At 39.3% G+C, this 27,758-nt stretch overlaps 3 protein-coding genes across 3 annotated transcripts; 1 reads left to right on the top strand and 2 right to left on the bottom strand.

Annotated features, from left to right (window-relative positions):
- Positions 1-16,043: 16,043 nt before the first annotated feature.
- On the bottom strand, positions 16,044-16,376 carry LOC111918356 (plasma membrane ATPase 2). The gene has a single exon (XM_023914030.1). It carries the CDS (start codon positions 16,374-16,376, stop codon positions 16,044-16,046), a length of 333 nt encoding a protein of 110 aa, XP_023769798.1.
- Positions 16,377-20,604: 4,228 nt separating this feature from the next.
- Positions 20,605-22,773, top strand: LOC111918366 (deoxyhypusine synthase). The gene is made up of 7 exons (XM_023914038.3): positions 20,605-21,025; positions 21,151-21,318; positions 21,416-21,634; positions 21,711-21,797; positions 21,945-22,050; positions 22,153-22,388; positions 22,483-22,773. The coding sequence occupies exons 1-7, from the start codon at positions 20,816-20,818 to the stop codon at positions 22,564-22,566; spliced, it is 1,110 nt and encodes a 369-aa protein (XP_023769806.1). The 5' UTR covers positions 20,605-20,815; the 3' UTR covers positions 22,567-22,773.
- A 122-nt stretch (positions 22,774-22,895) lies between these two features.
- LOC111918365 (uncharacterized) lies at positions 22,896-27,072 on the bottom strand. The gene is made up of 7 exons (XM_023914037.3): positions 26,739-27,072; positions 26,519-26,651; positions 25,873-25,976; positions 25,626-25,797; positions 25,417-25,557; positions 25,157-25,331; positions 22,896-25,065 (listed from the first exon to the last, which is right to left on the bottom strand). Exons 1-7 carry the CDS (start codon positions 26,786-26,788, stop codon positions 23,093-23,095), a joined length of 2,748 nt encoding a protein of 915 aa, XP_023769805.1. The 5' UTR covers positions 26,789-27,072; the 3' UTR covers positions 22,896-23,092.
- Positions 27,073-27,758: the final 686 nt, after the last annotated feature.

Below are 27,758 nucleotides of genomic sequence, written 5' to 3'. Positions count from 1 at the left end.
AGTGGGTCAGGCTTGGGAGCCTGGTGAGCATATAGGGTTTTCAACCCACAATAATACAATTATTATATTCAACCATCAAACAATCAACTCAATTATTCATCCCTATTGTGTTTCTTAGGATTTTACCCTAGGAATTCAACTACTCGTCATTCCTTCATTCCTAAGGATTGACCTAAGGGATTTACACAAACTTCCATTGCTACATAAGGCGCATCTGCCAACATTATCCTTTAAGCGCCTCTGCCAGGATTACGTCATACACTATGAGGCGCGATTGCCAGGTTTATGACATTCTCTTTTAGGCGCATCCGCCGACATTATCTTATAAGCGCATCTGCCAAGATTACCCTATAAACGCATCCGCTATTATTATGACAATCTTTATTTGGCGCATCTGCCAACAATATCCTATAAGCGCATCTGCTAGGATCACTCTATAAGCGCATCTGCTTTTATTATGACAATCTCTATTTGGCGCATCTGCCGACATTATCCTATAAGCGCATCTGCTAGGATTACGACATTCACTACTTGGTGCATCTACCGATATTATTCTACAGCACATCTGCTAGTCTTATGACATTCTTTAATTGGTGCATCTACCAATATCATTCTTAATCATCTTTCATACCTCATCATTTCATCACATACCAACTATCTCATCTACCCATGTTCTACCCAACATATTTGTAGATCTAGAATACACATACAGTTTATCTCATTTTAAAACTATATAAAACATTCATGCCATACTCATCTCAAATAAACAACAATATATAAACACATAGCACGTATTTTATACCAAATACTTCATATTTATGTGTTAGAAGAAAATAACTACACATTCACACTTATAAACAACAATACTCTTAATACACTCAAACCAAACTCGTATTATTATTGTGTTTATGAAAGGTAGTATACACTCACTTGATCAGAAGATGATCGGACAGCACTACGACTTGCAGAAGTAGTAATCCTCAGCAGATCTGGAAGATCTCTTCAAAAATCGAACTTCTCGCGGGCAGAGCTTCGGCTCGGGAACCGCACTTCTCGGGATCTTCGGGATCTCGGGACTTGCTTCGGGGCTTGAGAACAATACCGGGGCTTCGGGGTATTTCTGGCACGCAAACCGATGCAAAATGGGAGAAAGAAGAGGAGAAATTGGCAAAACTATCGGCTGCCTTCGGATTCCTTTTATAGAGGCTGAGCCTCGCACGTACGCGGGGCGTACGCCAGTACGCGGGGCGTACTGGTCCGAAAAACGTCACTGCGTTCGTCATCCGAAGCCACTTGCTGCGATGTCGACACTTTCGGAGTACGCGGGGCGTACTCGAGTACGCGGCGCGTACCTCGGATCAGACCGGTGACTCCTTCGGATAATGCTTCCGAATTAAAGATTAAAAATAAATACAAATTATTTAATAATCTTCGGAAATTCATATCTTCTTCATACGAACTCCGTTTTCGACGTTCTTTATATCCACGCGAAGGTGAGACTACGCTCTACAACTTTCGTTTAGACTCCGTCGGCTAATTTTGACTTTATTTTTATTAATTATTTTTAATAGGCCGCGACATAAACTTTCGTTATAAATTCATAACTTCTTCGTTTGACGTCCGTTCTCGCCTAACTTTTTATCGCTTCGATACCAACAATGAGATCTTCGATTCTCATTTAGATTGCTTCGGCTAAATACCGCTCTAACGTAAATTCACTTTTTACGTTGCATTGCGTCGTGCCGGTTCTGTCGCGAAACTTCGACGGGCCATAACTTCTTCGTTATAACTCGGATTTTGGCGTTCTTTATATGCATGGAAACCTTGTGACATATACTACAACTTGGTTAAGATTAATCCTTCTAGATAATCTTCCATCAAAAAGTCATTTTTGACGCTTATTGTTTCTAAATTGACTAGCCCTGATCTACGGGCGTTACAGTTACTGAAGTTTATGACACACAAATGTGTGTCATCTTCATTTATGACATGGGTTTTCTTGATACGCATTGCGTGTCATAAACATGCGCGTTGTAAGGTTACGACACGCAAATGCATGTCGTCTTCCTTTATGACAGGGCCTTCCTTGATACGCATTGTGTGTCATAACTGGGCGTCGTAAATGAGTGTCGTAAATGCGCGTCATAAATAGACAACGTGCAAAAGCGCGTCGTCTCTCGTTATGACAGGGCCTTCCTTGACGCGCATTTGTGTGTCGTCTAAGCGTTTTACGACGCGCAATGAGCGTCGTAAAAGGCCTTTTTTCTAGTAGTGTGTGCGGGTTTAATTAGATTTGGGAACCTAGGTTATTATTTTCCTGGGCGGTCCCGATGCCTTTTCAAATTGATAATTTTCGGATTTTTTAGAGGACACGGAAGATGAATTGGAAACTTGTTTGGGAAGCCATTGATAATTTGGTTTTCTAATAGTCCCGGTTGATTTTGAATGTTTATCAGTTTTCTTGAAACATGTGGGTTTTCTACCAGAGTTGGTTGAAGACTCACTGCTGCTTGTTGACGAAATCGACCTTGGCTTAACCATGCTCGGTTTTGGCAAACTACCTGGGACTTTGTAATGAAAAACCTTTTTATGTTTTTGAAAAACGACCCTTTTTCTACTCCGATCATCTTTCCAATCATCATTCCTGGAATGATTTCTAGAGGACTTTCTAGTTAAAGACCTTCCTCTGAATTCATTTTCTCCTCTTGGAAATTCGAAGTGTATAAACATACGATTTTGACAATTTCTAGCTATATGGCCACCAACTCCACAATTGAAACATATATGTTTGTTATTGTTATAATTTGTACTACATTGTTCAAAATTGTTTTCCATCTCAACACCCTTGCTTCTCTCACAGGAACATGAATGAGAATTAGGTTGTGAGGCAAGTGAGGTTGCATTAGATGGGGAAAGTTGTGAAACTGGTGGTTCTTTAAAATCATTATCACATACATCAGAATTGTCAACTAAATTGTTCAAAGCAGACACTTTCAAACCATTCAAAATAGTATCAGAAACACTAGAAACACCACCACAAAAATCATTGTCATTTGAAACATCAGAAAAAATATTGTCTTTATTCAAAACTAAAACTTCAGGTTTAGACTCGAATTTATTTTCAGAAACAGATCCTTCAACTTCGTGCTTTGACTGATTCAAGGATTGATCTGCAGAAGAAGTAGAAATGTTAGTACTTTAAACATTAATAAATCCTCCCGAAACAAAACCAGATGGCTTGCCATAAACCATAAATGGTTCATTAGCAATCTCTTCTTTGGACAAAGGCTTGTGCTGATATGAATGATTGAAGGGAGGGGGCACTTGATTATAACCTAGACCCTTTGATTGATTCCTCTTAAATTGCATGCAGTGGTCTATCATATTTGCAACTACCTCACTCGAGACATCATATTTTCTAAAATCAAAATCAGCAGTTTACAATTTGCCCTTTAAAGATTCAAATTTACCCACTAGTTCGGCGTTATGTTTCACTACATAATCATAATTTTCGCATTTATTACTATAGTCTTCCTGAAGTCTCCTAAAGTCCTTTATTTTGGATTCCAGTTGGGCTTTAAGTGGTTTTTGACCTTTTCTGAGTTGGTAACCTTCATATCTAAGGTCTTCTACTTCCCTTTTTAGCGGGTCATTAAGTTCACGGAGAATTTTAAGGCTTTCTACTTCACTACCTAATGTCTCAATGTTCTTATGCAGAATTTTAACATAATCAATACAATCTTGAAAGCATGATGGTAGACTTACCTCGGTTGTATTCGGTTCATGAGAAGAAGATACCATCAACGCAAACTGCAGCTCCATCATTTTGTCTTCAGCTGCCACAATCTCTGTCAGAGCATCATCACAGACCTGTGCCAGGTGAGCATTTTCAGGTGCAGACAAATTCAGGGCCTGCATCTAATCCTCCCAGTCGAAAGACAGTGCAACCATAGCCTTCTCATTGTTTATCTGAGCACCACTTCGATTGTTTCCAACTGCAACTATTGTCCTATCATTATTTGGTCTTTTGTCTGGCTGTGGACAATCGCGAGCAAAATGCCCTGGCTCGTGGCAGTTGAAACATCATAGCTTTCCCTTGCTGAACCCAACTTTCTTGTCATCACTCATCCCCTAGTTGTTCTTTCCAAACTTTTTGGCAAACTGTTTCGCCCTAAATACTGCCATGGCAATTTTCCATGTAATATCCATTTCTTCAACGTCTTCAGGGTGAATTTGATCGAGATCGGCAAATGATAGTTGGGGTGGAAGATCCCCGACTACGAGTGCATTGTAGCAATTGACAAGCCCTGAAGCAAATGCAAGATTTTCATCACCCCCTTTTCCCCTTGAAGAATAAGCCCCAGTTGAGGATGAAGTAGCTTGAGACACCACGAACGATTGATTTTGTGAGAAAGGCATGGCTGATGCAGAGGAAGCTGATGGAGTGGGAAAAGTTTGAATCTTGTAACACTCAAAAAATTTCAAACAATTTAAACTTTTCAAAAACAACCCGGTTTCATAAAGTTATTACAAAAAGGTTTTCAATACAATTATTATCAGAGTCTTCCCAGAACCACATCATAAAACATAGTCATGAGGAGCGGTACGATCATGCCTTTAGCTTGCCACGGTCTCCTGAAGAACCTGAAAAACATTAAACCACAATTGTAAGCCCGAAAGCTTAGTGAGATACCCCCAAAATACCAACCACATATACCATACATGCACAACATGCCATATCATAAACGAACACAAAACAACCATGCACTTCGGGTCTACTGTGTGACTGGTCCGCCGCACAGGCCTTCAGTCCACCTGGTCCACGCTCCGAGTCTAGCCATATACATCGAGTCTACAGTGTGATTGGTCCGCCCGCATCGGGCCTTCAATCCACTTAGTCCACTCTCTGAGTCTACAGTATGACTAGTCCGCCCACACCGGGCCTTCAGTCGGCCTGGTCCACTCTCCGAGCCTCGGCACGTCTGGTTCGCCCTCTTGGGGCCTACAGCCTATCCGGACCGCTCGCTGGGCCTTCGGGATAACCGGTTCGCCCTGGGTATGTTGGCCTACAGCACAAAGCAGGACCCGCCTCAACCCAACCCCAGTCCAACAACCATGTGCACATAAACATTCAAACATATAACGATTCACATCCAATCAAATCGATCTAGCAGATCACATAGCATAACATCATCCTAACCAGGATACCGACCTAACCGGTCACTAGCATATACCATCCTAACTACCAGGATGCAAACATAGCAAAGCAATAACGTAACAACGATACCCGGATCACAATCTGATAAAGGGTCGGCCGTGGTGCCATAGGCCCTGTCGATATAGTGAGGATAACTCACCTCGCAACTGCCGACTGAAAAGATAAGACCGAGCTGCTCCGACCACTGACACAATCTCCACCACTAGCCAACACCAACACTGAACTCAAAACAAATGCCAACAATTACCAAAACGCCCCTGGAAGTCAACCGGTCAACCCTTGGTCAAAGTCAAAGTCAAAGTCAACCTCCTGACTGACTCTACTCGCTGAGTCAACCCGATGACTCGTCGAGTCCCCATGCTCAGAATTTCCCCAATCCGCGACTCAACTCGCCGAGTCACCCCGAGACTCGTCGAGTCCCACAACTCTGAGTCCCCTCACACTCAAATCACTAATTCCTCCCTTGACTCACCGATTCACAGCTCAACCAGAAGAAGGTTAGGTCCTCACGACCAGACTCGCCGAGTCCAAGAATAGACTCGCCGAGTCCAAGGTTATCTTCAACCAACTCGCCGAGTTATTCTTCTAACTCGTCGAGTTCCTGTCCATCTTCAAGCGACTCGCCGAGTACACCTTTGTGACTCGCCGAGTACCCCTAGATCTTAATCCATACAGAAGCTTTCCAGGCCATGCAGATGATCCAAACCATAGATCTACCCTTTTACAACCCATCCATCACGTAAAGTGGCAAACTTTACGTGAATCCAATGATATCTAGGCACATAACATTCTAGGGTTAGGGTTTGGGACAAAGTGGCTTCACCAATAACTCAAGAACAGGGACTTTAATGCACTCTAGACCTTCTCCATTCCAGATCTGAGGTAGCAACCTCAGATCTAACCTCCAAACTCAAAATATCACAAACTATTCTTTCCAAATTCTCCAAAATGATGAATCTAGATGAATAACAACCCAAGAAATGAAATAATACCTCAAAGGAAGCTCCAACAGAAGAGAAATCTGAATCCTTGCAAAGCCCCTTGCTCCAAGCCTCTTAGCCTTCCAAAATCTCTTCTCCAAGGTTTAAAAGCTCTTAAACCACTCACAAATGCGCCTTAGGGTTTTCTGGACTTCAAGAGAGGGTAAAGAGGCTAGGGAGAGGGTATAATGTCCTTTATATAGGGCTCATCCCCTGAAATTAGGGTTTTCTCCACTCAGCACCAACTTGCCGAGTCCAGCTGCCGACTCGCCGAGTTGGCCACTTAACCCGCGACCAGATTCGCGTCCCTACTCGCCAAGTCCACCCATGGACTCGCCGAGTTTCCCTTTCACATTTACACTTTGAACCCTGAACTTGCTCTCCTGAACTCGGGATGTTACAATTCTCCCCCACTTAAATTAGGCTTCGTCCTCGAAGCCTGCGGCAAAACAACTCCAGAACTACTCTCGCAACGTACCTCCTGGCATTAACCAGAACAGGTTCCTCAAAACACAACCATCGAAACCCAAAACCCAACTTTCCCTCTTGCGGTGTCCTAACCACCGCTTCAAGCCGGCCACCGGCCTCATCCTCTGATAACCACACTTATCAACCGAGTACCACTCCATGATACTTCACTCGCTCTAAATCACAACAATTACTAGACTCATACGAGCTAGAAATAGCCCTGAACCACCGGAATCCCGATCTAAGACCAACTTTATCCACTCCATGCTGACAGAATGACACATCCTTCAGCCTCAGAGCAACTCCCATGAGTTCTCCTCTGCAATCTCATATCCATGCAGAACTGGCTTTAGCATCCTCGGGTTGGGAAAACCCGATACACTGACGACACCTCCAAACATCCCCCAGGATGAATTTCCACCACATACATAATTCCTTGATCAAAATCAAACTGGAAATCCAAGATTCCATCCCTGCATCCCTTTCGAGCCTCTTGGCTCTACACCCGCGGAATTCCTTCCGCGACCTCAGCAGACATCCAACCCAGATGTGATTCCATACCACACCTGCAACACACTGCTCAATAACCATAATTGGAACACCGCAAATCATAACTCCGCACTATTGCTTTCACTTCCGTGAACTTACACTCCCTCTCGGAGCTACATTCCTTTCCCTTTCCTTACCAAGAAAATCCACTTGGCTACCTTGACACTACCACAAGCGCCACGCTGCTCACCCAATACTACACCATTCCCTTATAGCATAACCGCTATCTCATGCCCACACATGCTCTGAATCCGCTCGCAAGGACTCTTGAGTCCATGCACTACCTTTCACTAATCACGATCAATACTCGGGGCCAGACCTTCTGATGCTATCACATCGCGACATACTCATTCCATTCCCTCATATCGATCTATCAACACATGCAAAGTCTTCAACATGATTGGGCTGCCATACCAGGCCTTCAGTCCATCTGGACCACTCTCAGAACCTTCAACAGGTCTGGACCGCCCTCCAGGGCCTTCAACCTGTCTGGACCGTTCTCCGAGCCTTCGGCCTGACTGGTACGCCCACCGGCCTTCAGTCTATCCGGACCGCTCAACTAGCATTCATCATCCCACGTTATCCCTCCAGAAAACTCTCCCATGCATACTGTTCTAGCCCTCTAGGGGTTCCGAACTCTATCTCCACCCTACATACTCAAACCCGACCTAATCCCAGGCCTTCCACAATCAATCACCCTTGGTCTGCATCCCGCCCCGCTTGTCTGACACTTGCTCATACCAGCCTACGCTCGGCTGACAAAACCACTATTGAATCCCAATAGCTAGACAAACTCTCATGCTTATCGATCTTCCGGAGAATTCTTCAATCCTCCCCCACTTAGAGCACTGACTATCAACCACCGGTCGCCATCACCGACCACCCTTAACAGCCCTACACAACACAATCCCTTACACGCAAACTGATTTCCACTAGAACAAGCAATCTTCACAAATTTACATAACAACACTTATCATCCCGGGCTCGAAAGAAACCCGATCTTCAGCTAACCACTCCTCAGACTGCAGATGCTACTCGACATTCAGACCAAAAGTCAGATTCCCACTAATAATCCTCATTAATGATAACCAACGAAATTCCCAACACCAAACCCATAACCATACCACAACCCTCAAGGAACAACGAATACAATACCAAAAATCACACAGCGAGACTAGCAGATAAACAATACTCCATAATAATTACCAAATAACAAGACATCAAGAAAGAAACATACCCGCAGTTGCATCCGGCACTACCCTAACCTCCTCCGCTGTAAGCTGAAAAGCACGACGCTGAGCCCTTGGGGGCTCCGCTCCACCCTGACCTCCACCCGTAATCCTCAAAGTGGTCGGTGCTGGAGCCTGCACCGGTCCTACAGCAAACTGTGGATAGTTGACCCTCAAGTGTCCAACCTGATGGCAATGATAACAAATCCTCAAATCCCGAATCGGGGTTGTCTGCCGACAATCCCTCGCATAGTGCCGATAATCCTCATTAATGATAACCAACGAAATTCCCAACACCAAACCCATAACCATACCACAACCCTCAAGGAACAACGAATACAATACCAAAAATCACACAGCGAGACTAGCAGATAAACAATACTCCATAATAATTACCAAATAACAAGACATCAAGAAAGAAACATACCCGCAGTTGCATCCGGCACTACCCTAACCTCCTCCGCTGTAAGCTGAAAAGCACGACGCTGAGCCCTTGGGGGCTCCGCTCCACCCTGACCTCCACCCGTAATCCTCAAAGTGGTCGGTGCTGGAGCCTGCACCGGTCCTACAGCAAACTGTGGATAGTTGACCCTCAAGTGTCCAACCTGATGGCAATGATAACAAATCCTCAAATCCCGAATCGGGGCTGTCTGCCGACAATCCCTCGCATAGTGCCACTCCTTTCCGCACTTGCGGCATGCACCACCGGACCTACAAACTTCGGTGTGACCCTTCCCACACTTCCCACAAGTGTGGCTGCTCTGATCTCCCAATCTAGAATCAACGGTCTTGGACCGTTTCGGCGCCGGCTGCGACTGCACCGGAGCCTGCCTCAGCTCCCACAACTGCAACTCAATCTCCAACTCATGCCGCCTGGCGGCCTCCTGCAACTCCAACAAGGTATCGCACCTCTGTGTAGACACAAACTTCCTGATATCCCTCTTGAGCATACTCAGATATCGGGACATCTGAGCCTGCTCAGAAGCGAACTCAGGGCAAAACATCGCCCTCTCCGTGAACATCCTGGTGATCTCCGTCACCGACTCCGAATCTTGCTTCAGCTCCAGGAACTCCTAAGCCAACCTCTCTCTCTCAACCTGCGGAACATAACGAGTGCTAAACATCTCCCAGAACTGATCCCAAGAAACCGCAGCCCTCTGCGCATCCAAAAATGACCCCGTAGTCAATCTCCACCAATCCTTCGCCCGAGCCTCAACAGGTTCAGAGCACACCTCACCCTTTGATCAGCAGGGCATGAACACGTGAAGAAACACCCCTCCACATCCGACAACCATCTCATAGCAACAATCGGGTCCTGGACTCCATCGAAGGTAGGGGGCTTCGTATTATCGAAGTCCCGATACTGAAAACCTCGACCTGCTCCTCCCTCTGCCGCTGCGACAGCCGTTGTAGCTGCCGCGGCAGCCGTCTCTGTGAGAGCCGCATAGCGCTCATCAAAATACTCAACCATGGCGGTCTTGATCGACCCAAACAGTTCCGGAAACTCGGCCCGGAACAACACAGCAACCTCATCATGCAGAATCTCACGAATCCTAGCATCCAACTCGCTTGTGCTCATCTGACCAATAACCTTGGGCAGTACTGACCCACCCTGACCGCCCTCTCCTGCTCCCGATCCTGACCCGGATCCGCTCCCAACATGCCTTGTAACCACCATACTGAAAAACATCACAAGATCTCAGATACTTCCCACTATCCCGGGAACCAACCCCCAACCCAACCCTAGAGGTTGTGGCTTCTTTGATACGGGTATGGGTCCTGTGCTTTCAGTAGTACGGGCCCATACTACCTTCCACACCTACCCATATTTATATCAATTATCACCACAACACCCTAGTGAAGAACATACATAACAAGCACTCAACCCTCACTCCTAGAGGAACACTGGAAATCTCCCACATAAGAAACCCTAGGCTAGCAGGCATCATCAATCAGGCAACATTATCATGAAATCCTGAAGATCCCTAGCCTAGTACTAGCATGTTGTTCTATCATAGCTTAGAAACAAATATCATGTATGGTATTTTGGGGTTACTTACTGGCTACGGCTGATCGTACCTCCGCGTCCTCCTTTACTCATTTTGAAAACCATTTTAAATTCTCTTTTGAAAACTCTCCTTGATTTGACACTGGATTCACACGAATGTTCCTCCAATTCACTCAAACCAAGGTTCTGATACCAACTTGTAACACTCTAAAAATTTCAAACATTTTAAACATTTCAAAAACAACCCAGTTTCATAAAGTTATTACAAAAAGGTTTTCAATACAATTATTATCAGAGTCTTCCCAGAACCACATCATAAAACATAATCATGAGGAGCGGTACGATCATGCCTTTGCCTTGCCACAGTCTCCTGAAGAACCTGAAAAACATTAAACCACAACTGTAAGCCCGAAAGCTTAGTGAGATACCCCCAAAATACCAACCACATATACCATACATGCACAACATGCCATATCATAACAGAACACAGAACAGCCATGCACTTCAGGTCTACTATGTGACTGGTCCGCCGCACCGGCCTTCAGTCCACCTGGTCCACCCTCCGAGTCTAGCCATATACATTGAGTCTACAGTGTGATTGGTCCGCCCGCACCAGGCCTTCAATCCACCTGGTCCACTCTCTGAGTCTACAGTATGACTGGTCCGCCCACACTGGGCCTTCAGTCGGCCTGGTCCACTCTCTGAGCCTCGACACGGCTGGTCTGCCCTCTTGGGGCCTACAGCCTATCCGGACTGCTCGTTGGGCCTTCGGGATAACCGGTCCGCCCTGGGTATGTTGGCCTATAGCACAAAGCAGGACCCGCCTCAACCCAACCCCGGTCCAACAACCATGCACATAAACATTCAATCATATAACGATTCACATCCAATCAAACCGATCTAGCAGATCACATAGCATAACATCATCCTAACCAGGATACCGACCTAACTAGTCACTAGCATATACCATCCTAACTACCAGGATGCAAACATAGCAAAGCAATAACGTAACAACGATACCTGGATCACAATCCGATAAAGGGTCGGCCTTGGTGTCGTAGACCCTGTCGATATAGTGAGGATAACTCACCTCGCAACTGCCGACTGAAAAGATAAGACCGAGCTGCTCCGACCACTGACACGATTTCCACCACTAGCCAACACCAACACTGAACTCAAAACAAATGCCAACAATTACCAAAATACCCCTGGAAGTCAACTGCTCAACCCTTGGTCAAAGTCAAGGTCAAAGTCAAAGTCAAAGTCAACCTCCTGACTGACTCTACTCGCCGAGTCAACCCGATGACTCGTCGAGTCCCCATGCTCAGAACTTCCCCAATCTGCGCCGCAACTCGCCGAGTCACCCCGAGACTCGCCGAGTCCTACAACTCTGAGTCCCCTCGCACTCAACTCACCGAGTCCTCCCTTGACTCACCGATTCACGGCTCCACCAGAAGAAGGTTAGGTCCTCACGACCAGACTCGCCGAGTCCAAGGCTATCTTCAACCAACTCGCCGAGTTGTTCTTCCAACTCGTTGAGTTCCTGCCCATTTTCAAGCGACTCGCCGAGTACACCTTTGTGACTCGCCGAGTACCCCTAGATCTTAATCCATACAGAAGCTTTCCAGGCCATGCAGATGATCCAAACCATAGATCTACCCTTCTACAACCCATCCATCACGTAAAGTGGCAAACTTTACGTGAATCCAAAGAGATCTAAGCATATAACACTCTAGGGTTAGGGTTTGGGACAAAGTGGTTTCACCAATCACTCAAGAACAGGGACTTTAATGCACTCTAGACCTTCTCCATTCCAGATCTGAGGTAGCAACCTCAGATCTAACCTCCAAACTCAAAATATCACAAACTATTCTTTCCAAATGCTCCAAAATGATGAATCTAGATGAATAACAGCCCAAGCAACGAAATAATACCTCAAAGGAAGCTCCAACAGAAGAGAAATCTAAATCCTTGCAAAGCCCCTTGCTCCAAGCCTCTTAGCTTTCCAAAATCTCTTTTCCAAGGTTCAAAAGCTCTTAAACCACTCACAAATGCGCCTTAGGGTTTTCTGGACTTCAAGAGAGGGTAAAGAGGTTGGGGAGAGGGTATAATGTCCTTTATATAGGGCTCATCCCCCGAAATTAGGGTTTTCTCCACTCAGCACCAACTTGTCGAGTCCAGCCGCCGACTCGCCGAGTTGGCCACTTAACCCGCGACCAGATTCACGTCCCTACTCGCCAAGTCCACCCATGGACTCGCCGAGTTGCCCTTTCACATTTACACTTTGAACCCTGAACTTGCACTCCTGAACTCGGGATGTTACAAATCTGAGCTTGCGGAGTAGTGAATGTTTGGCATGTAGAAGGAAGAGAAAAAGATGAAAGAGCATTGTTAGTAGAGATGCCAAGGTTCGCAGCTGAGTATGAGTTCACATGGTTGATCTCTCGATACTTGTCATCAATATCACAAGCTTTGATGACATCCATCACTTCAGCAAGAGTGAGACGGCTAAGGTCCTTGGTCTTCTTGATGACAGCTACATTCATGTCCCAAGATTTTGGGAGAGCATTCATTCACTTCTTGTTTATCTCTGACTTTGTATAGAAAATCCCAGCTACAGTCATTTCAGTATTGAGAGATATGAACCGCTGCAGCTGAGCTTCAAGAGTCTCTCCAAGAACATAGTTGAACATAATGAATCGTTGTCGCAGCAGATCTTGGCGACTCTCCCGCATGTCTTCGTTCCCCTCATAGACCTCAATAAGGGCTTCCCACAAAGCCTTAGCAGAAGTATACTCCTTGAAACCTTGAGCAATATCTGGAGATAGGGCCATGGTCAAAGTGGCTAAAGCCTTCTTCTGCTCTTCCACTTTCTCGAAGTCCTCATTAGTGTAGTTTTCTATCTTCTTGTCAACCACTTGCCCTGCAACTGTAGTGGTTATTTTGACTGGATCCTTGATTATGCATTTCCAAATTTTGAAGTCTTTCATTTTTATGTATTTCTCAATTCTGTACTTCCATTCTGGGAAGCCTTCAGCGGATAAAAGTCTAGGAATCCGGGCGGTCGTGCCCATTACTGAATCAAGCTCTTGTTGGTTTGTTTGACTTTGAGAATCCATTTTTATTTTATTATTTAATTAATGTGAAACAGAAATTAAATTAATTATGATTAAATTGAGTTCTGGTCAAACATAGTTTACTGGTCAAACACAGTTTACTGCCGTAAACTATGTTTACGGTCAAGCTGTAGATTACGACCGTAAACTCTCAGTTAATTGTCGTAATAGATTCATGGTCTAAAGCTTACGGTCCAAGAGCAAACAGTTTTCGGCTGATGAATATTCCTTATTCACGGCTCAAGAATTCGATTTTACGGTTTAAGAATCTTCAAGAGTTGCGGCCGTAAACAGTGATTACGGCCGTAAGCTCAGGCCGAAAACTTGAATATTGCAACTTTTCGACTGGACTAAAAAACCCTTTTCGCAGCAGTTACAAACTTTAGTCTCAAATCAATGAAAACTCGCTCCAAGATCGATTGTAGAGTGCCTTTGACGCTGGTTCTGCTCTGATACCAATTGTAAGGTCCTGAGAATAGATCTTACCAGTGATCAAAAGCAAACACAATCACAGAAACAAGAATAATAGTAGAAAAGAAAAGGAATCAAGCTTGCACACGTTCTATTGCTGAAAATGTCTGGTACAACTCGATATACGACCGTGAACAACTAGGTATCAACAACAAAACACAACTGGCTAACCCTCTATATATAGGGAACTACGACCGAAAAGGGTTTACGGCCGTAAGGTGTTTACGACCGTAAAAACTCATTACAGACTCGTAAACAACTACCAAGCCCACCAAAATACTCTATCTATACACAACCACTATTACAATGCAAAGCCTAGACCAAACCACTAATTGGGCCATTCACCGTCGGCGATGGTGGCGGTGGTTGTGGTGTTCATCAGAGGCCACTAAAAGAGATGAGAGAATAACTTTTGTTTTGAACAACTATGAACAATGGATCGGATCTAAGTTTATGGAATAAGTTTCTTCAAAAAGACCATTATAACCTTATTAGTTTTTGTTATTTATTAAATATTAAAAAAATAAAAATATTAGAATAAACAAAAATAGCCTAGAAATATGTGGTTCTTAGGGTTCTTAACCTTTAGAGGTTCTTATTTGAACCTATATATATATGTTCAGGTTCATTTGAGACCATGCTAATTTTGTGAGACCGTGAGATCAAATCTAAAAATAATTTTAAAATGCAAAACAAAAGGAAAAATCCAAAAATTCTTTTTTTAATTATTATTTTCGGAACTTTATTTACCTAAAAAAAATTTTAAAAATTTAAAAAAATAAACAAAATTACCATTTTTTTTAAATACGTGAAATATTCTAATAGAATATTACACTGTATATTTCTAATATGATTTTTAGAATGCTTAGAATATTCTACTAGATTTGTCAGATATGTAGAATATTCTAAATACTCTACTAAAATATATAAAAAATGTATTTTTTTTTTGTACTTTTTTTTGGTATTTTTTTATTTTTTTTATTTTTGGAAAATATATATTCCAAAAATAATATTGGAAAAAAAATCGAAAATTTTCAATTATTTTGCATTGTAAAAATGTTTTTATTTTATCTACTAAATATGTGGCTAGGATTGCGTCTCACGGTCTCACAAAATTAAGCCGTCTCACATGAACCTAACCATATATATATATATATATATATATATATATATATATATATATATATATATATATATATATATATATATATATATATATATATATATATATATATATATATATATATATATATATATATATATATATATATATATAATGCCGGAGATGAGAGACTATTTTTCTAAATGAAAGGGAAAGTGTTAGGAAATGACGTCACATGGTAAAAATTTTGGAAAAATACTAACAAAGTTTCAAAGTTATACAAAAATATAATTCAAGTTTTATATTTCTGAAAATACCAACAAACTATAACATTTATACACATACTCACTATTAAAGTTATAATATTGTTCAATGAACACTTTTTAATAACCAACTATAATATGTTAATAGTTGGGTTGACAATTTTTAAAGTTATAATATTGTTCAATGAACACTTTTCAATAACCAACTATAATATGTTAATAGTTGGATTGACAATTTTTTATAAGAAATTGATTTAGTAGGTTAATATAGTTTCAAAAATTATATAAAAACAATATTCTAACTTTGTTTGGTACAAAAAAATGAGAAATGTCATTGTAGCACAAGTAACTTATATGTTTTGTCCGACTTGATCAATTATGTTTTTTTTTGTGCACAATAGGTCATCTAAATGTTACTGTACATGTCAATTAAGTCATTATCGTTAGTTTTTAATCATTCCTCTGTTAACTAGTTTTCTAAATTACACGAATGAACCCTATGTTTTAAATTTCTTTCGTAGTTGTTCCTTACCAGCTATGGTTTAAATTACACGACCAAAACTGCCACAATTTAGAAACTATGGGCACCAAAGTGTAAAATTCTTGTCTTCTTCCCCAAAACTGGTGAATTCTATTTTCTCATCGTTTATCAACTGGATTGAATGGAAGGAAATGAATCTCATTGATCCATGCACGTGCTTCCTTGGCATCTCCAAGCATGTTTACAATACATGCATCAATTGCATCTTGATTCTCGACTCTTGAAGCTCTTGCACCCATTAGAATCAATGTATCCTTATAACAATCCATTGCAAAGATCTCAACTTGGGTATTGTCGACTACGAGTTTATTCAAAGTGAGAGTTCCGATTTTGTCACTGCATAGAACATCCATCCCTGCCATTTCTTCAATGACATTCATTCTTTTGGTGATAGTGTCGTGCTCCGATGACTTGTGCGATCTGATGGCCATGGGGACTGAGAAAATAATTGGTGTCGCAATTGGGATTCCACTAATGAGAAGGACCAACAAATTGTCGATTCCATTCCTTTAAGTTTGATTCTGGATTGGGTACATCACCACTTTTTCGATTATGAGCCCAATCGCGATTGAGCATATGCAGAAGTTACCAATGTCGGTCAAAACCTAATAACCAATCCCAAAAAAGTGTTAAGAAAACATATGATGATTGAGAAAAAGAAGATTTCAATCAAAATTAGGGTTGAGAAGTTTTACCTTTTAGAACGTCGATAATTTAATCCTAGAAATATTCTCGATGGATAACTAACACATATTTGTAAGTTACAATCATGAAGAACATTATTTAGACCTGTTTGAAAAATCTCAAGCATAAGTCAGAATAAATCTGGATAATTCTCAATCACGAAAAATAAATCGGGTGAATCTTCCATGCAATAACATACATAAACAACTAGCATATCATATATCACAGAAGTATCTATCATACTACATAACACATACATAAACATATAAGGATGTCGTGGGCTTCCCCCAAGGTCTTATACCATCATATCATGGGCTCCTCCACATGGTCTTTACCTAGGGATGCCATGGGCTCCCCCACATGGTCTCATATCCAACTGCCACGGGCTCCCCCCGGGGTCTTCCATATAAATATCATATAATCACTAGCATACCACTTAACATAAAGCTAACTATTATACCACATATCCCTACTACAGATAGTGTACCACATAACATAAAATGAGTCGGCATTGGTGCCTTAGACCCATTGGTATGGTGAGAAGACTCACCTCTCAAGATTGTTGAACTGACAAGCTAGAATCAGATATGTCCCATGTGCTGCTCCAACTCAACTGCCTATATCATCATAAGATAGACTTGTCATCATCCCAAAACCATCCTCAAAGTCAAACCGGGTTAACCTTGGTCAAAGTCAAGGTCAACAACACATGTTGACCTCAACTTGTCAAGTGCATCTAGCGACTCGTCGAGTTCTTATCGAGTCCAGAAAACCTGGTCAAATCCTAGCCAACTCGACGAGTTTACTTGATATCCAGAAAGCGGGGAAACCCAATCTGACTCGTCGAGTTACTAGGGCAACTCGTCGAGTCCCCCTTCCTGTTTGTTTGTTATGATGATACATCAAATGCAGGGACTCCAAGGCTTGGATTTGAAGCCCTAAGGTGTCTAGAAGGATAAAGTTTCCAACTTTACCCTCTAGAACCATTCCAAATGCTCTAAGGACCTTATCAAAGGTTGGAAAGCTTCAAAGCTTTGCCATATAGTCCAAAACTCTAGCTAGGGATCTGGAACCCCTTATTTCTAGAAGAGTTTCTAGTCCTCAAAACGTTCCAAAGATGGAGGCTTTATGGGCATGCATGTCCAATGCATGTCCTTAGGTCAAAATGGCCAAAAAGAGGGAAATATGCCCTAAAACCCTTTCATGGCATCCTTGCTTAACCAAAGTCTAGATCTAGCCTACCTTGGGACCATTTTGCCCTAGAGATCCATAAAGTTGCAAACTTTATGAACCCCATGCATGCAATCAACAGGAAGGATAGGAAATGAAGAGTAAACTCAATATCTGGCCATATTCTAAGATAAAAATCGAGTCTTGAAGACTTACAACAGTCCACAAGATGGTCAAGCTCAAGAGTGAGGGCTTGGTTAGCTAGATCTTCTCCTTCTTCTCACTATCTCCTTCTTCTTAGGCTTCAAAAATCCCTCTAGCTCACAAAATGAAAGAGAATGGGGATTTGGGTTTAGCACAGACATTCTTAGGGTTTGGAGGTTGATGGAAGGTCAGCCTTAAGGTTCTTAAGGAGATGATAGATATGGTGCAAAACCCTAAAATTATGATTTTCTCTCTTCAGCTCCTACTCGCCGAGTCGATACTTCCAATTCGTCGAGTAAGTCCTGCCCCCGCATCCATGAGATGGCCTCTACTCGACGAGTTGGGGCATCCACTCCTCGAGTCCATGCACAAACCCTAAAAATTCATGTAAATTACTTAATACCTGAAACAGGTGTTACACTCACTATTAGGGTCCTATGATAATGAATACACACTAGTGAGTTTCTAAATTGAAGAGCTAATACTAATATACTTAATCCTACATATAAAAAAATACCAAGATTGTTTAAAACTTAATTTTTTATAATTTGTAACTGTTTTTCTGAAATTATAAAAATTTTATAAGCTATTAAACTTAAGGATAATTCAAAGTAATAAATCCCAAATTTGGTTATATTGTTTGTAATGTGTTTTAGCATTTTCAATGATGTTTTAAAAGCTAAAAATTAGAAAATAATATTAAAACAACTCCACAAATTTTCGAAAATTTTCCTTCTAATCCTATTGTAATGGAGAATCCACATGAAAGTTTTCTTGATTTTTAACCATGTTTAACTATTTTTCCTCCATTTAGTTCCTTGAAATCATCATAAAATTGTGAAAAATACTAAATTGTTATGAAAATTTTCCAAACTTTTTGTAAAAATTATATACAATGTATATAAACTGGTAAAAATGTCAAAAATGGTTTTCATATAGTAGAGTCTGGTTTTGATGATTTATGTGTATTTAATGTAAGAAACATAGAATAAATAGTAAACGGTTAAGATAATTCCTCAAAAATTTTGTTAAAGTGTTTTATAATGCATATAAATTGGGAAAAATATCAAAATTGATTTTAAAGCAGTGGAATCCGATTTTGGATTTATGGGTGTTTAATCTTAGAAAAATAGAAATAAATAGCAAACAATTGAAATAAATCCTCAAAATTTCCATTTTTGGTTAGAATATAATCAAGAGAGCTCTGGTAAGTTTATATGATTTTCTAGAAGGGTTTTTTATATGTTTCCTCATTTATTCCATTAAATAAGCATTTAAATCAAAAAGAAATAGTAGCAGGAGGGAAAAATCACTAAATTTTTATTTAGTATCCTACTATAACATAAAAGGTCTTGGTAAATTTTCATGATTTATGAAAAATTGTATCTATTTTTTCCCGATTTAGTACATTAAATACACAAAAATCATAGAAAAATTAAATTAGGTTATTTGTGTTAAACACAATGAAAATTAAAAATCATAGCAAACAGTAACAAAAATAGGTGAAACTTCATGGGAGATGTTTATGTACTTTATGGGTTATTCACGAATTTATCTAGGATTTATAGACCTCAGAAAGTATTTTATGTGAATTATGGTCTTATTTCCTTGTAAAAATTATAATAAATCAAGGAAATCAAAACAATTTTTTGGAATTTCCAAATCATCTTATATTGTTACTTGGGTTCTGAAAATAATTACATTTGATAAAAAAAAAAAAAAAAAAAAAAAGACATTTAGATTTCTTTTTTGTGAATAAAATCATTTATAAACATTTTAACAATGTAATTTGATCATTCCAATTTTATCGGATGCCCCGATGTATTTTCGTCCCATTCATATCCTTTATAATTCTCTAGAAATCCAGACTTTTTACCTTGAGCCTTACATTTGGCATTTCTTATCTATCGTTCAACACCTTGGATTTTTTTGGTTAATTATCCATTTTTTTCTTTTTTTTGATCGTTGCTAGAAAATACTCTTTCTTTCTTGACTGATTAGAAACCGGTTTCATCCTTCAAACCTCTGCTTCTTTGACCCGTACAACATTCTTCATCACACATGGCATCATTCAATGCTTGATCTCATTGTTGGAGGTTGAAGGGCAGTTAAATCAATGGTCGATTTTGGATAGGTCAAAAGACATTTTGTATGAGGAAATAAAAAGTTAAGCTTTTGAGTTAATTTGGAGAGTGAATGACTCAATGCAACTTTTTTGTGAATTATGTTGTGGTTTTAACATGTTTATATAGTGGTATGTAGGAATTGATGTGAATTTATGAAGTGACGAGTTAGATGAAAGCTGAGTGGATCAATTGATAATAATATTATGTGAGAGTTGGTTTATTCATAAATTATAGTGTTAAGTTGGAATGAATGAATTTTTAAACTACTTTACCTCTACCAACATGTTTGGATTTTTATAGCCACGTTTAGACAGTACTTTTAAACAGTTAACCCCCCACCCCCACCCCCCCCCCCCCCCCCCTCCACCAAAAAAATAATAAATAAATAAATACTTGTCTGAAATCCAAGATGTCCAGAATGCAAATTCCGGCAAGTATGATCATTTTGGTGAATTTCGAAAAATGAAAACATTGTTGTTTGTACGTCATAAACTATATAATACTATAAATTAAGCAAGTCAACACAAGTCTTTTCACTATTTATTTGTTTAATATAAGAAGATAATTAAGCCATATTTCAATTAGAAAAGTTAGCGGCAAAGTGAAAGATAAAAAGAGTTTGTATATATAAGACTGATTTAGTAGCGAAAGAGCAACAAGCAACATATCAGGTCTGAGTTGCAGTTATGGGGGAAGAAGTGAAAGAGTCGAAGATGATTGAGGATGTAAGATCGGCAGTGTTCAAGCATTCAGAAAGTTTAGAAGGCAGTTGTGCTAAAATCCAGGGCTACGATTTCAACGATGGAATTAACTATACACAGATTCTTAAATCCCTACTTTCCACCGGATTCCAAGCTTCTAACTTTGGTGACGCCATTGAAATCGTTAATGAAATGGTACTGGTTTCTTCTCAAAATCTTAATTTCCTACTTTATTCAACAGAATATATGATTTGCTTTATTTTTTCTCTTCATGTTTGTATGATCTTGATGGGTCCCTCCCTCCCATTTGATGATTGTAGCTAGATTGGAGGCTTTCTCATGAGCAAGTAACAGAAGATTGCAGTGAGGAAGAGAGTAACCCAGCTTACAGAGAGTCTGTCAAGTGCAAAATCTTTCTAGGGTTCACTTCAAACCTCATTTCCTCTGGTGTTCGAGACATTATTCGCTATCTAGCTCAACATCATATGGTTAGTAATTTGCAGCTCTCATGCTTATGAACAATTAAACAAACATATCAGAGTTTTATTCTTTTACAAAATATATGTACGTTTTAAATCCATGCAGGTTGATGTGATTGTGACAACAGCCGGTGGCATTGAGGAAGATCTGATAAAATGTCTTGCAGACACATACAGAGGTGAATTTTCTCTACCTGGTGCTGCCTTAAGGTCAAAAGGACTAAATCGTACTGGTAACTTATTGGTGCCTAATGATAATTACTGTAAGTTTGAGGATTGGATTATCCCAATATTAGACCAAATGCTTCAAGAACAAAATACACAGGTATTCATTGTATTTTCATTCAAGGTGTTGTTGATTTACACACTTTACATGACTCTATACCCTCTGTGTTCAACAGCATGTGTTATGGACCCCATCAAAAGTAATATCACGTATGGGGAAGGAAATTAATGACGAAAGCTCATATCTATATTGGGCATATAAGGTAATCAATCGCATGTTCACCTCCATTTTCACGTTTCTTGAATGTCGAACTTTTATCTAACAAAGTTATATTCTCTTATATAACTTTTTTATTTATAAGATTAACTGTATCTTTTGTTGCGATTTTAACATGATTGCTCCATTGTAGAACAATATTCCTGTGTTTTGCCCCGCCTTGACAGATGGGTCTCTCGGAGACATGTTATATTTTCATTCATTTCGCAACCCTGGTCTTGTTATCGACATAGTACAAGGTGACATGGCAATTTTCTCTTTGTTTTGATTTTCTTGAATAAGGTCATGATTTTAAGGCTATGGTTGATATAAGTTGACAAGTTTGTTTGAACTTTGAACAGATGTGGTGGCGATGGACAGTGAAGCTGTGAATGCAAACCCTAGAAAGACAGGGATGATACTTCTAGGAGGAGGATTACCAAAACATCACATTTGCAATGCGAATATGATGAGAAATGGTGCGGATTATGCTGTTTATATCAACACTGCTCAGGAATTTGATGGCAGTGATTCAGGTGCTCGTCCTGATGAAGCTGTGTCATGGGGGAAAATTCGAGTTTCTGCTAAATCTGTCAAGGTTTTTCATCAAATTAATTGCAATATTTTTCAAATTAAAATGATTTTGGTTTCTTATCATTCTCATGATTGGAATGTTGACTGTTTCGATCCAGGTGCACTGTGATGCAACTATTGCGTTCCCATTACTTGTCGCTCAAACATTTGCTACAAAGAAAACACAGAAACCAAGTTCCTGATAAATGTTGATTTACGCAAAGCTTTGATTTACTTTTATATATTTGGTGAGAATAAAATATTATAAGGTCCATAACGATCGATACCTGCTTGTAACTTATTTACAAAAAACGTTTGTATTTTAACTTGTTGATTTCAAGTACGTACACTTGCATTATATAATGTATTGAAATTGAATTTTATTCAATCAAGCCTTCACATGATCTCAACACTTGATTCTTTTGGCTCTTAAAGCATTTTCATTTTTTGGTGGTAGCAAAGTAATACTAATATAATATATTATTCTCTATAAACTTATTCCATAGACCCAAAACTTATATAAAAAATCATAAACAAAAAAAGCTCACAAGAAATCATTCCTATTACAACCATGTACCAAGATAAGTCTGTCTGTCTGTGTCCCTTCTATAAACAAACCAAATTGAAATATATGTATATAAACAAGAATCCACCTGAAGCAAAACGTGCTTCAGATGTTACATGTATTATGTGCTAAAAAGACAATCAACATTATCATATATATGTACTTCACTTGTGCTCATTTCGCAAGGTTTGTAAACGAGCAGCAAAAGTGTCATAATCAGGAAGCTTCGGGTGAACATAACTCGGTTTCTTGGCTATATTTTCTACACTCTGTTTTTCTGTTTTCCCAACAATCTTCTTTTCACCAGATTCATCACTGTTTCTTGGAGTGAGCCCACTTTTCGGAATAGAAGTTTCCATTTCCTTTTTGGGCTTTTCTTGTCCAATTTCTGTTGTTTTTCTTGAATTGAACCGAGGCTCGGGTGAAATTACTGTTTTGGGCTCGGGGTCAACACGAGTCTTTGAATTAGAAACTGAAGGAGATCCTCTAGTCCTTCTAGAAAGCTCTGTACGCAAACGAACACTGCTAATTGGAGCCTTTTTTGAAACCTCCTCAGAAGCGGTTTCAACATAATCATCATCATCATCGAAGAATGGAGTAGGCGGCACAAACCGTGATCTCGCCGGAAACTTGTCGCCGGAGTCATCTGAATCTGAATCAGAAGTTGAAATAGTAACACTTGCTTTCTTATCTCCCATTCTGCCCACTCTTGAATCCAAAGAACTATTAAGAGATGTTTCATTTTCAGTTTTAGTCACAGAACTTTCATCAACTGACTTTTTGGACAAATTCAAGGCATCTGTTGTTGTAGGTTTTGTATATGGTGGGAATTTAAGAACACCACCTTTGTTTCGAAGGCCACCTGTCAATGTTCCAAACTTCAGCTCTTTCCCAAAATCATAATCATTGTTATCTTCCAATGAGTCCTGTTTTTTAAGTAAAATGCTTGAAGAGTGTCTTTTCTCTTCATCTTTGGGATCATCATCAAAAGACGATTCCTCTTCAACCAAATCATTCAACTCAATTCGGGATTTTCTTGGTAAAGGCTCGGGATTTGCAGACAAAACATCATCCAATTTGTTTTTCCCATTAAACTCGCTTTCACTTTCATCATCTGAATGATCAAAACTCACAGGAGCACCATCTTCTGTTTCTGAAGCTTCCATGGATTTCACAGAATGCTCACCAAAAGAGACACTTTCTGAAAAAAGATTCGATTGAGAACTCATCTTTTCAAATTTAATACTCTCGTTTCTTTTAGGGCTCCAAATGTGAGCATTTTCTAGGGAATGCGTAGAAGATTCTTGAACTGGAGACTGGAAGTATGAAGTGGCCTCAACTTCATCATACTCAAATCCTGTATCAAACTTTGGGCTATCATCATCATCATCAAAAACTGCTTCATTGTCTCTTTGGTCATCAAGATCTGATTTTGACTTTGTGGATTGACTAAAAGCATTTCTTTGATCAACAACTGCAAAAGGATTCCCAACAACACTTCTTTTCCCAGCTTTCCGATCATCAGCAACAACTTCATCATCAGGTTCATCACTGGAAGTGGTGGAATGAACACTTGGTTGCTTTTTAAACATTTCTTCTGCAAATAAATTAATATTTTCGGATTCAAATCCTTCTTTCTTGCCACTCTCAAACTCATTTTTAGATTCTATAGAAGAAGTCTTCCTGCTAGATCCTGTATAAGCCTGATGAAATCTGTCATTATCCTTTTCTCCATGTTCATTTCGATCAATTTGCTGATTCGTTATCTTAGGTTTTCTATCACCAGAGAAACTGTTTTTCTTCCCACTCTCTAACTTAGATTCTTTAGATGAATTCGATTTGTTGGATCTTGTATTAGCCTCATGGACTCTTTCATTATCTTTTCGTTTATTTTCATTTTCACTTTGATCCATTTGCTGATTAATTATCTTTGATTTTCGAGGAGTTTCATCTCTAGTGGTGATCTTTTCATGACTTGCAAATTGGGCAGCAGCTCGGGCAGCCATGGCTGCCCGTTCTGCAGACTCAGCTGCTGCTTCTGCTGCAGAAGTAGCATCTTTAAATCCCATATTCCAGTTCTGCCCACCTGATGAAAAATCATCATCACCCCTCATTTCCATCTTCTCAGAAGTTATTCCTGATCACAGCAAGAAACAAAATATAAAACACAAAAAAATAAAGTAAAATAAAATTAACAGAAAGATTGGTGCATTGATCGATAGTTATACCTGAAGATGATGTTGCAGCCCCATTATCAACTATGTATTTTCTGTTCTGTTCAGCAAAGTCGAGAGGTGGGCCCGCTTTTTTTTCATGGCTATGAACAGCATTGACATTTGAGGGTTGAATCTTTGAAGGATTGGCATTCGCCATGCTGGCATTCTCAAAACTATTCGGACCATTCTGCTCAAATAATAAAAGTTATAAATTCCAATCTAAAGATTACTAAAAATCAGCATGAAAAAATAAATAAATAAATCAGTCTCACCAACAAGTCATTTGGAGGCTTTGACTCTTTCTCCTCGAATGAAGTTGGTTCCCAATTGATATTATGTTCTTTTGCAATGGCAGTTAATACTTTGACTTTTGTCTGAATATCAGGAGCTACTGCAGATAACTTCTCAACCAACTGAAAATAAAACAAATATTATTTTCAAATTCAGATAAATAAATAAAAAAAAGCATGAGTCAACTTACCATGCGGCTTACACCAGAATCAGGCCTTAGCTCGAGAGCTGCAGAAACAAATTCTTTCCCGTATTTTGAAGTAAATTGTTTTTTAATATCCACGAGTTCTGATATATCAGAACATCTTGGAGCTGCAAATAACACACTTGTCACAGCTTCCTTCAGATCAATGGGACAAGTTCTACAAAAAGTGATTGGTCAGAAAGTCAACAAAGGGAAAAATAATGAAGGGAAAGTGTAAAGAAAGATAGCTTACTTTTGGGATTCAATAATGGGCATTCGTGCTACGATAAGTTCACAGTATATATCAATTAGCTCGTATGCTGCCACCATCTTCTCTTCCCTGATTACATGTTCAACCTGAAGGAATAATGAAGATACGAAATAAATAAAATTTTCAGGGATATGGGATATAAGAAAAGGACAGAATAAGGTCAAATGTCAGAACTAAAAGCTACTGAAAAAAGAAGGCTAAAAGTTACTTTTGGTACATCACCTAATGAATAGTGAACTTGGCAGTGTTCACTTATTAAAGATGGGCAATGCATTTATTTATTAATTCTTTAACTAATCAATTTGCCAAAAACTGAAAACCTTGATATCACAAATCCCACTATTGAAGCAATATATGTTTTGTTAAAACTGATAATCTGATTCTGATTAATTCATATCACAAAATCATTTTCAAAACACACCACCAAAGATCCCCATAATTAAACTATCATAATCACGAAGGCTACAACATATTGACTGTTGTTGGCATGCAGTATACAACAAGATGCAACAAAGATCTGGAATGCTAGGGTTTTCGTTTTTTACACAGAAGTGCTCTTGATTATCTTGCAAATTGTATTATTGTTCTTCATCATTAATCATTTGAATGATCAAATAAGATAACGTACTCGAATTCGTGCAGTACGATCCTGGCCTGTCTCAAGCAATTGAGCTAATTCCCTCTTCATCTGATTAATCTGTACTCCCTTCTTATTCCTCATTAACTTAATCCGGGATGTCGCCAGTTTCAGAGACGTTTTACTGCATCAATCGAACAAAAACAAGATAAACAAGATCTTCAACAAACATATCAAGTAAGAATTTGTAAAATCAAGTATGAATATTTACCATTTCGCGGGCTTGAAGCTTTTGTGAAGCATTGTCGATGATATGGGCATGACCCTCCAATTGGATCAACGGTACGATCTATGATACAGTTAGAAGATTAGGGTTTGTCTTTTGTAGAAGGGAAAGAAACCAAAAACGAATAGATGTAAACACGATTGATGGAGAAAATATAGATTAAATGGAAAGAATTCGATGGAGTATCAATTTCTTGGATTTGAAGAATCGGATACTTCGTCGAAATTTGCTCGAAGAAACAACGTATCAGATAATGGGGTCGAAGGAACTGACCAAGACTTCTAGACTTCCAAGAAACTCAGTCCGCTGGCATTTTTAATTTTAATTTTTTCGAAAAATAAAATCTAGGACACGTCTTTTGAGTTCTTAAATTAATATATCGCGAAATAGATTGAGTAAAGTATTTGTAAAATTGACTCTTTTTTAGATAAATATAATTGAAATTTAAAAGGATAATATTAAAAAAGTTATTAAGTTTATATAAAAAATTGATTTTGACATTATTTTTTGTCTGAACATTGTGTTTTCAATTTGTTATAATTCTAACTACTTGACCGATCAATCTAATTGTCTGCTCTGTGACATGATAACGTGTCAGTTTTTATGATGTGGCATGTTGTCATAACATACAGACGTATCAAAATTTAAAAAAAAAAATACACAAATGACATTAAGTTTTCACCTTTTTTTCAATTTTGACACCAAGTTTTTTTTTTCCGTTTTGACATTCCATTTTTTGTTTTACCAAATCGAACCATTATTTTTTCCAATTTTATTCAATGCTTATAATTTTCCATTTAAAACTTTGTAAGTGATATTTTTTTACATTTGAAACCGTGTGTGTATATATATTAGTCATTTACCTTCGCTAAGCGACAGGTGCGAATAATTTTTTCAGAAATTAGTTTATATAGATGATTTATTTTTATATCGATTTTGAACCAGTTTTTATTTTTTAAAATCATTTGTTTAGACCGGTTTCGGTTATAATTTCAGTTTGTTTGA

This window comes from Lactuca sativa, chromosome 8 (assembly GCF_002870075.4).
Source record: "Lactuca sativa cultivar Salinas chromosome 8, Lsat_Salinas_v11, whole genome shotgun sequence".
NCBI classification, from domain to species: Eukaryota; Viridiplantae; Streptophyta; class Magnoliopsida; order Asterales; family Asteraceae; genus Lactuca; species Lactuca sativa.
The sequence above is the reverse complement of the archived record's forward strand: the minus strand, read 5'-3'. Positions and strand labels throughout refer to the sequence as shown.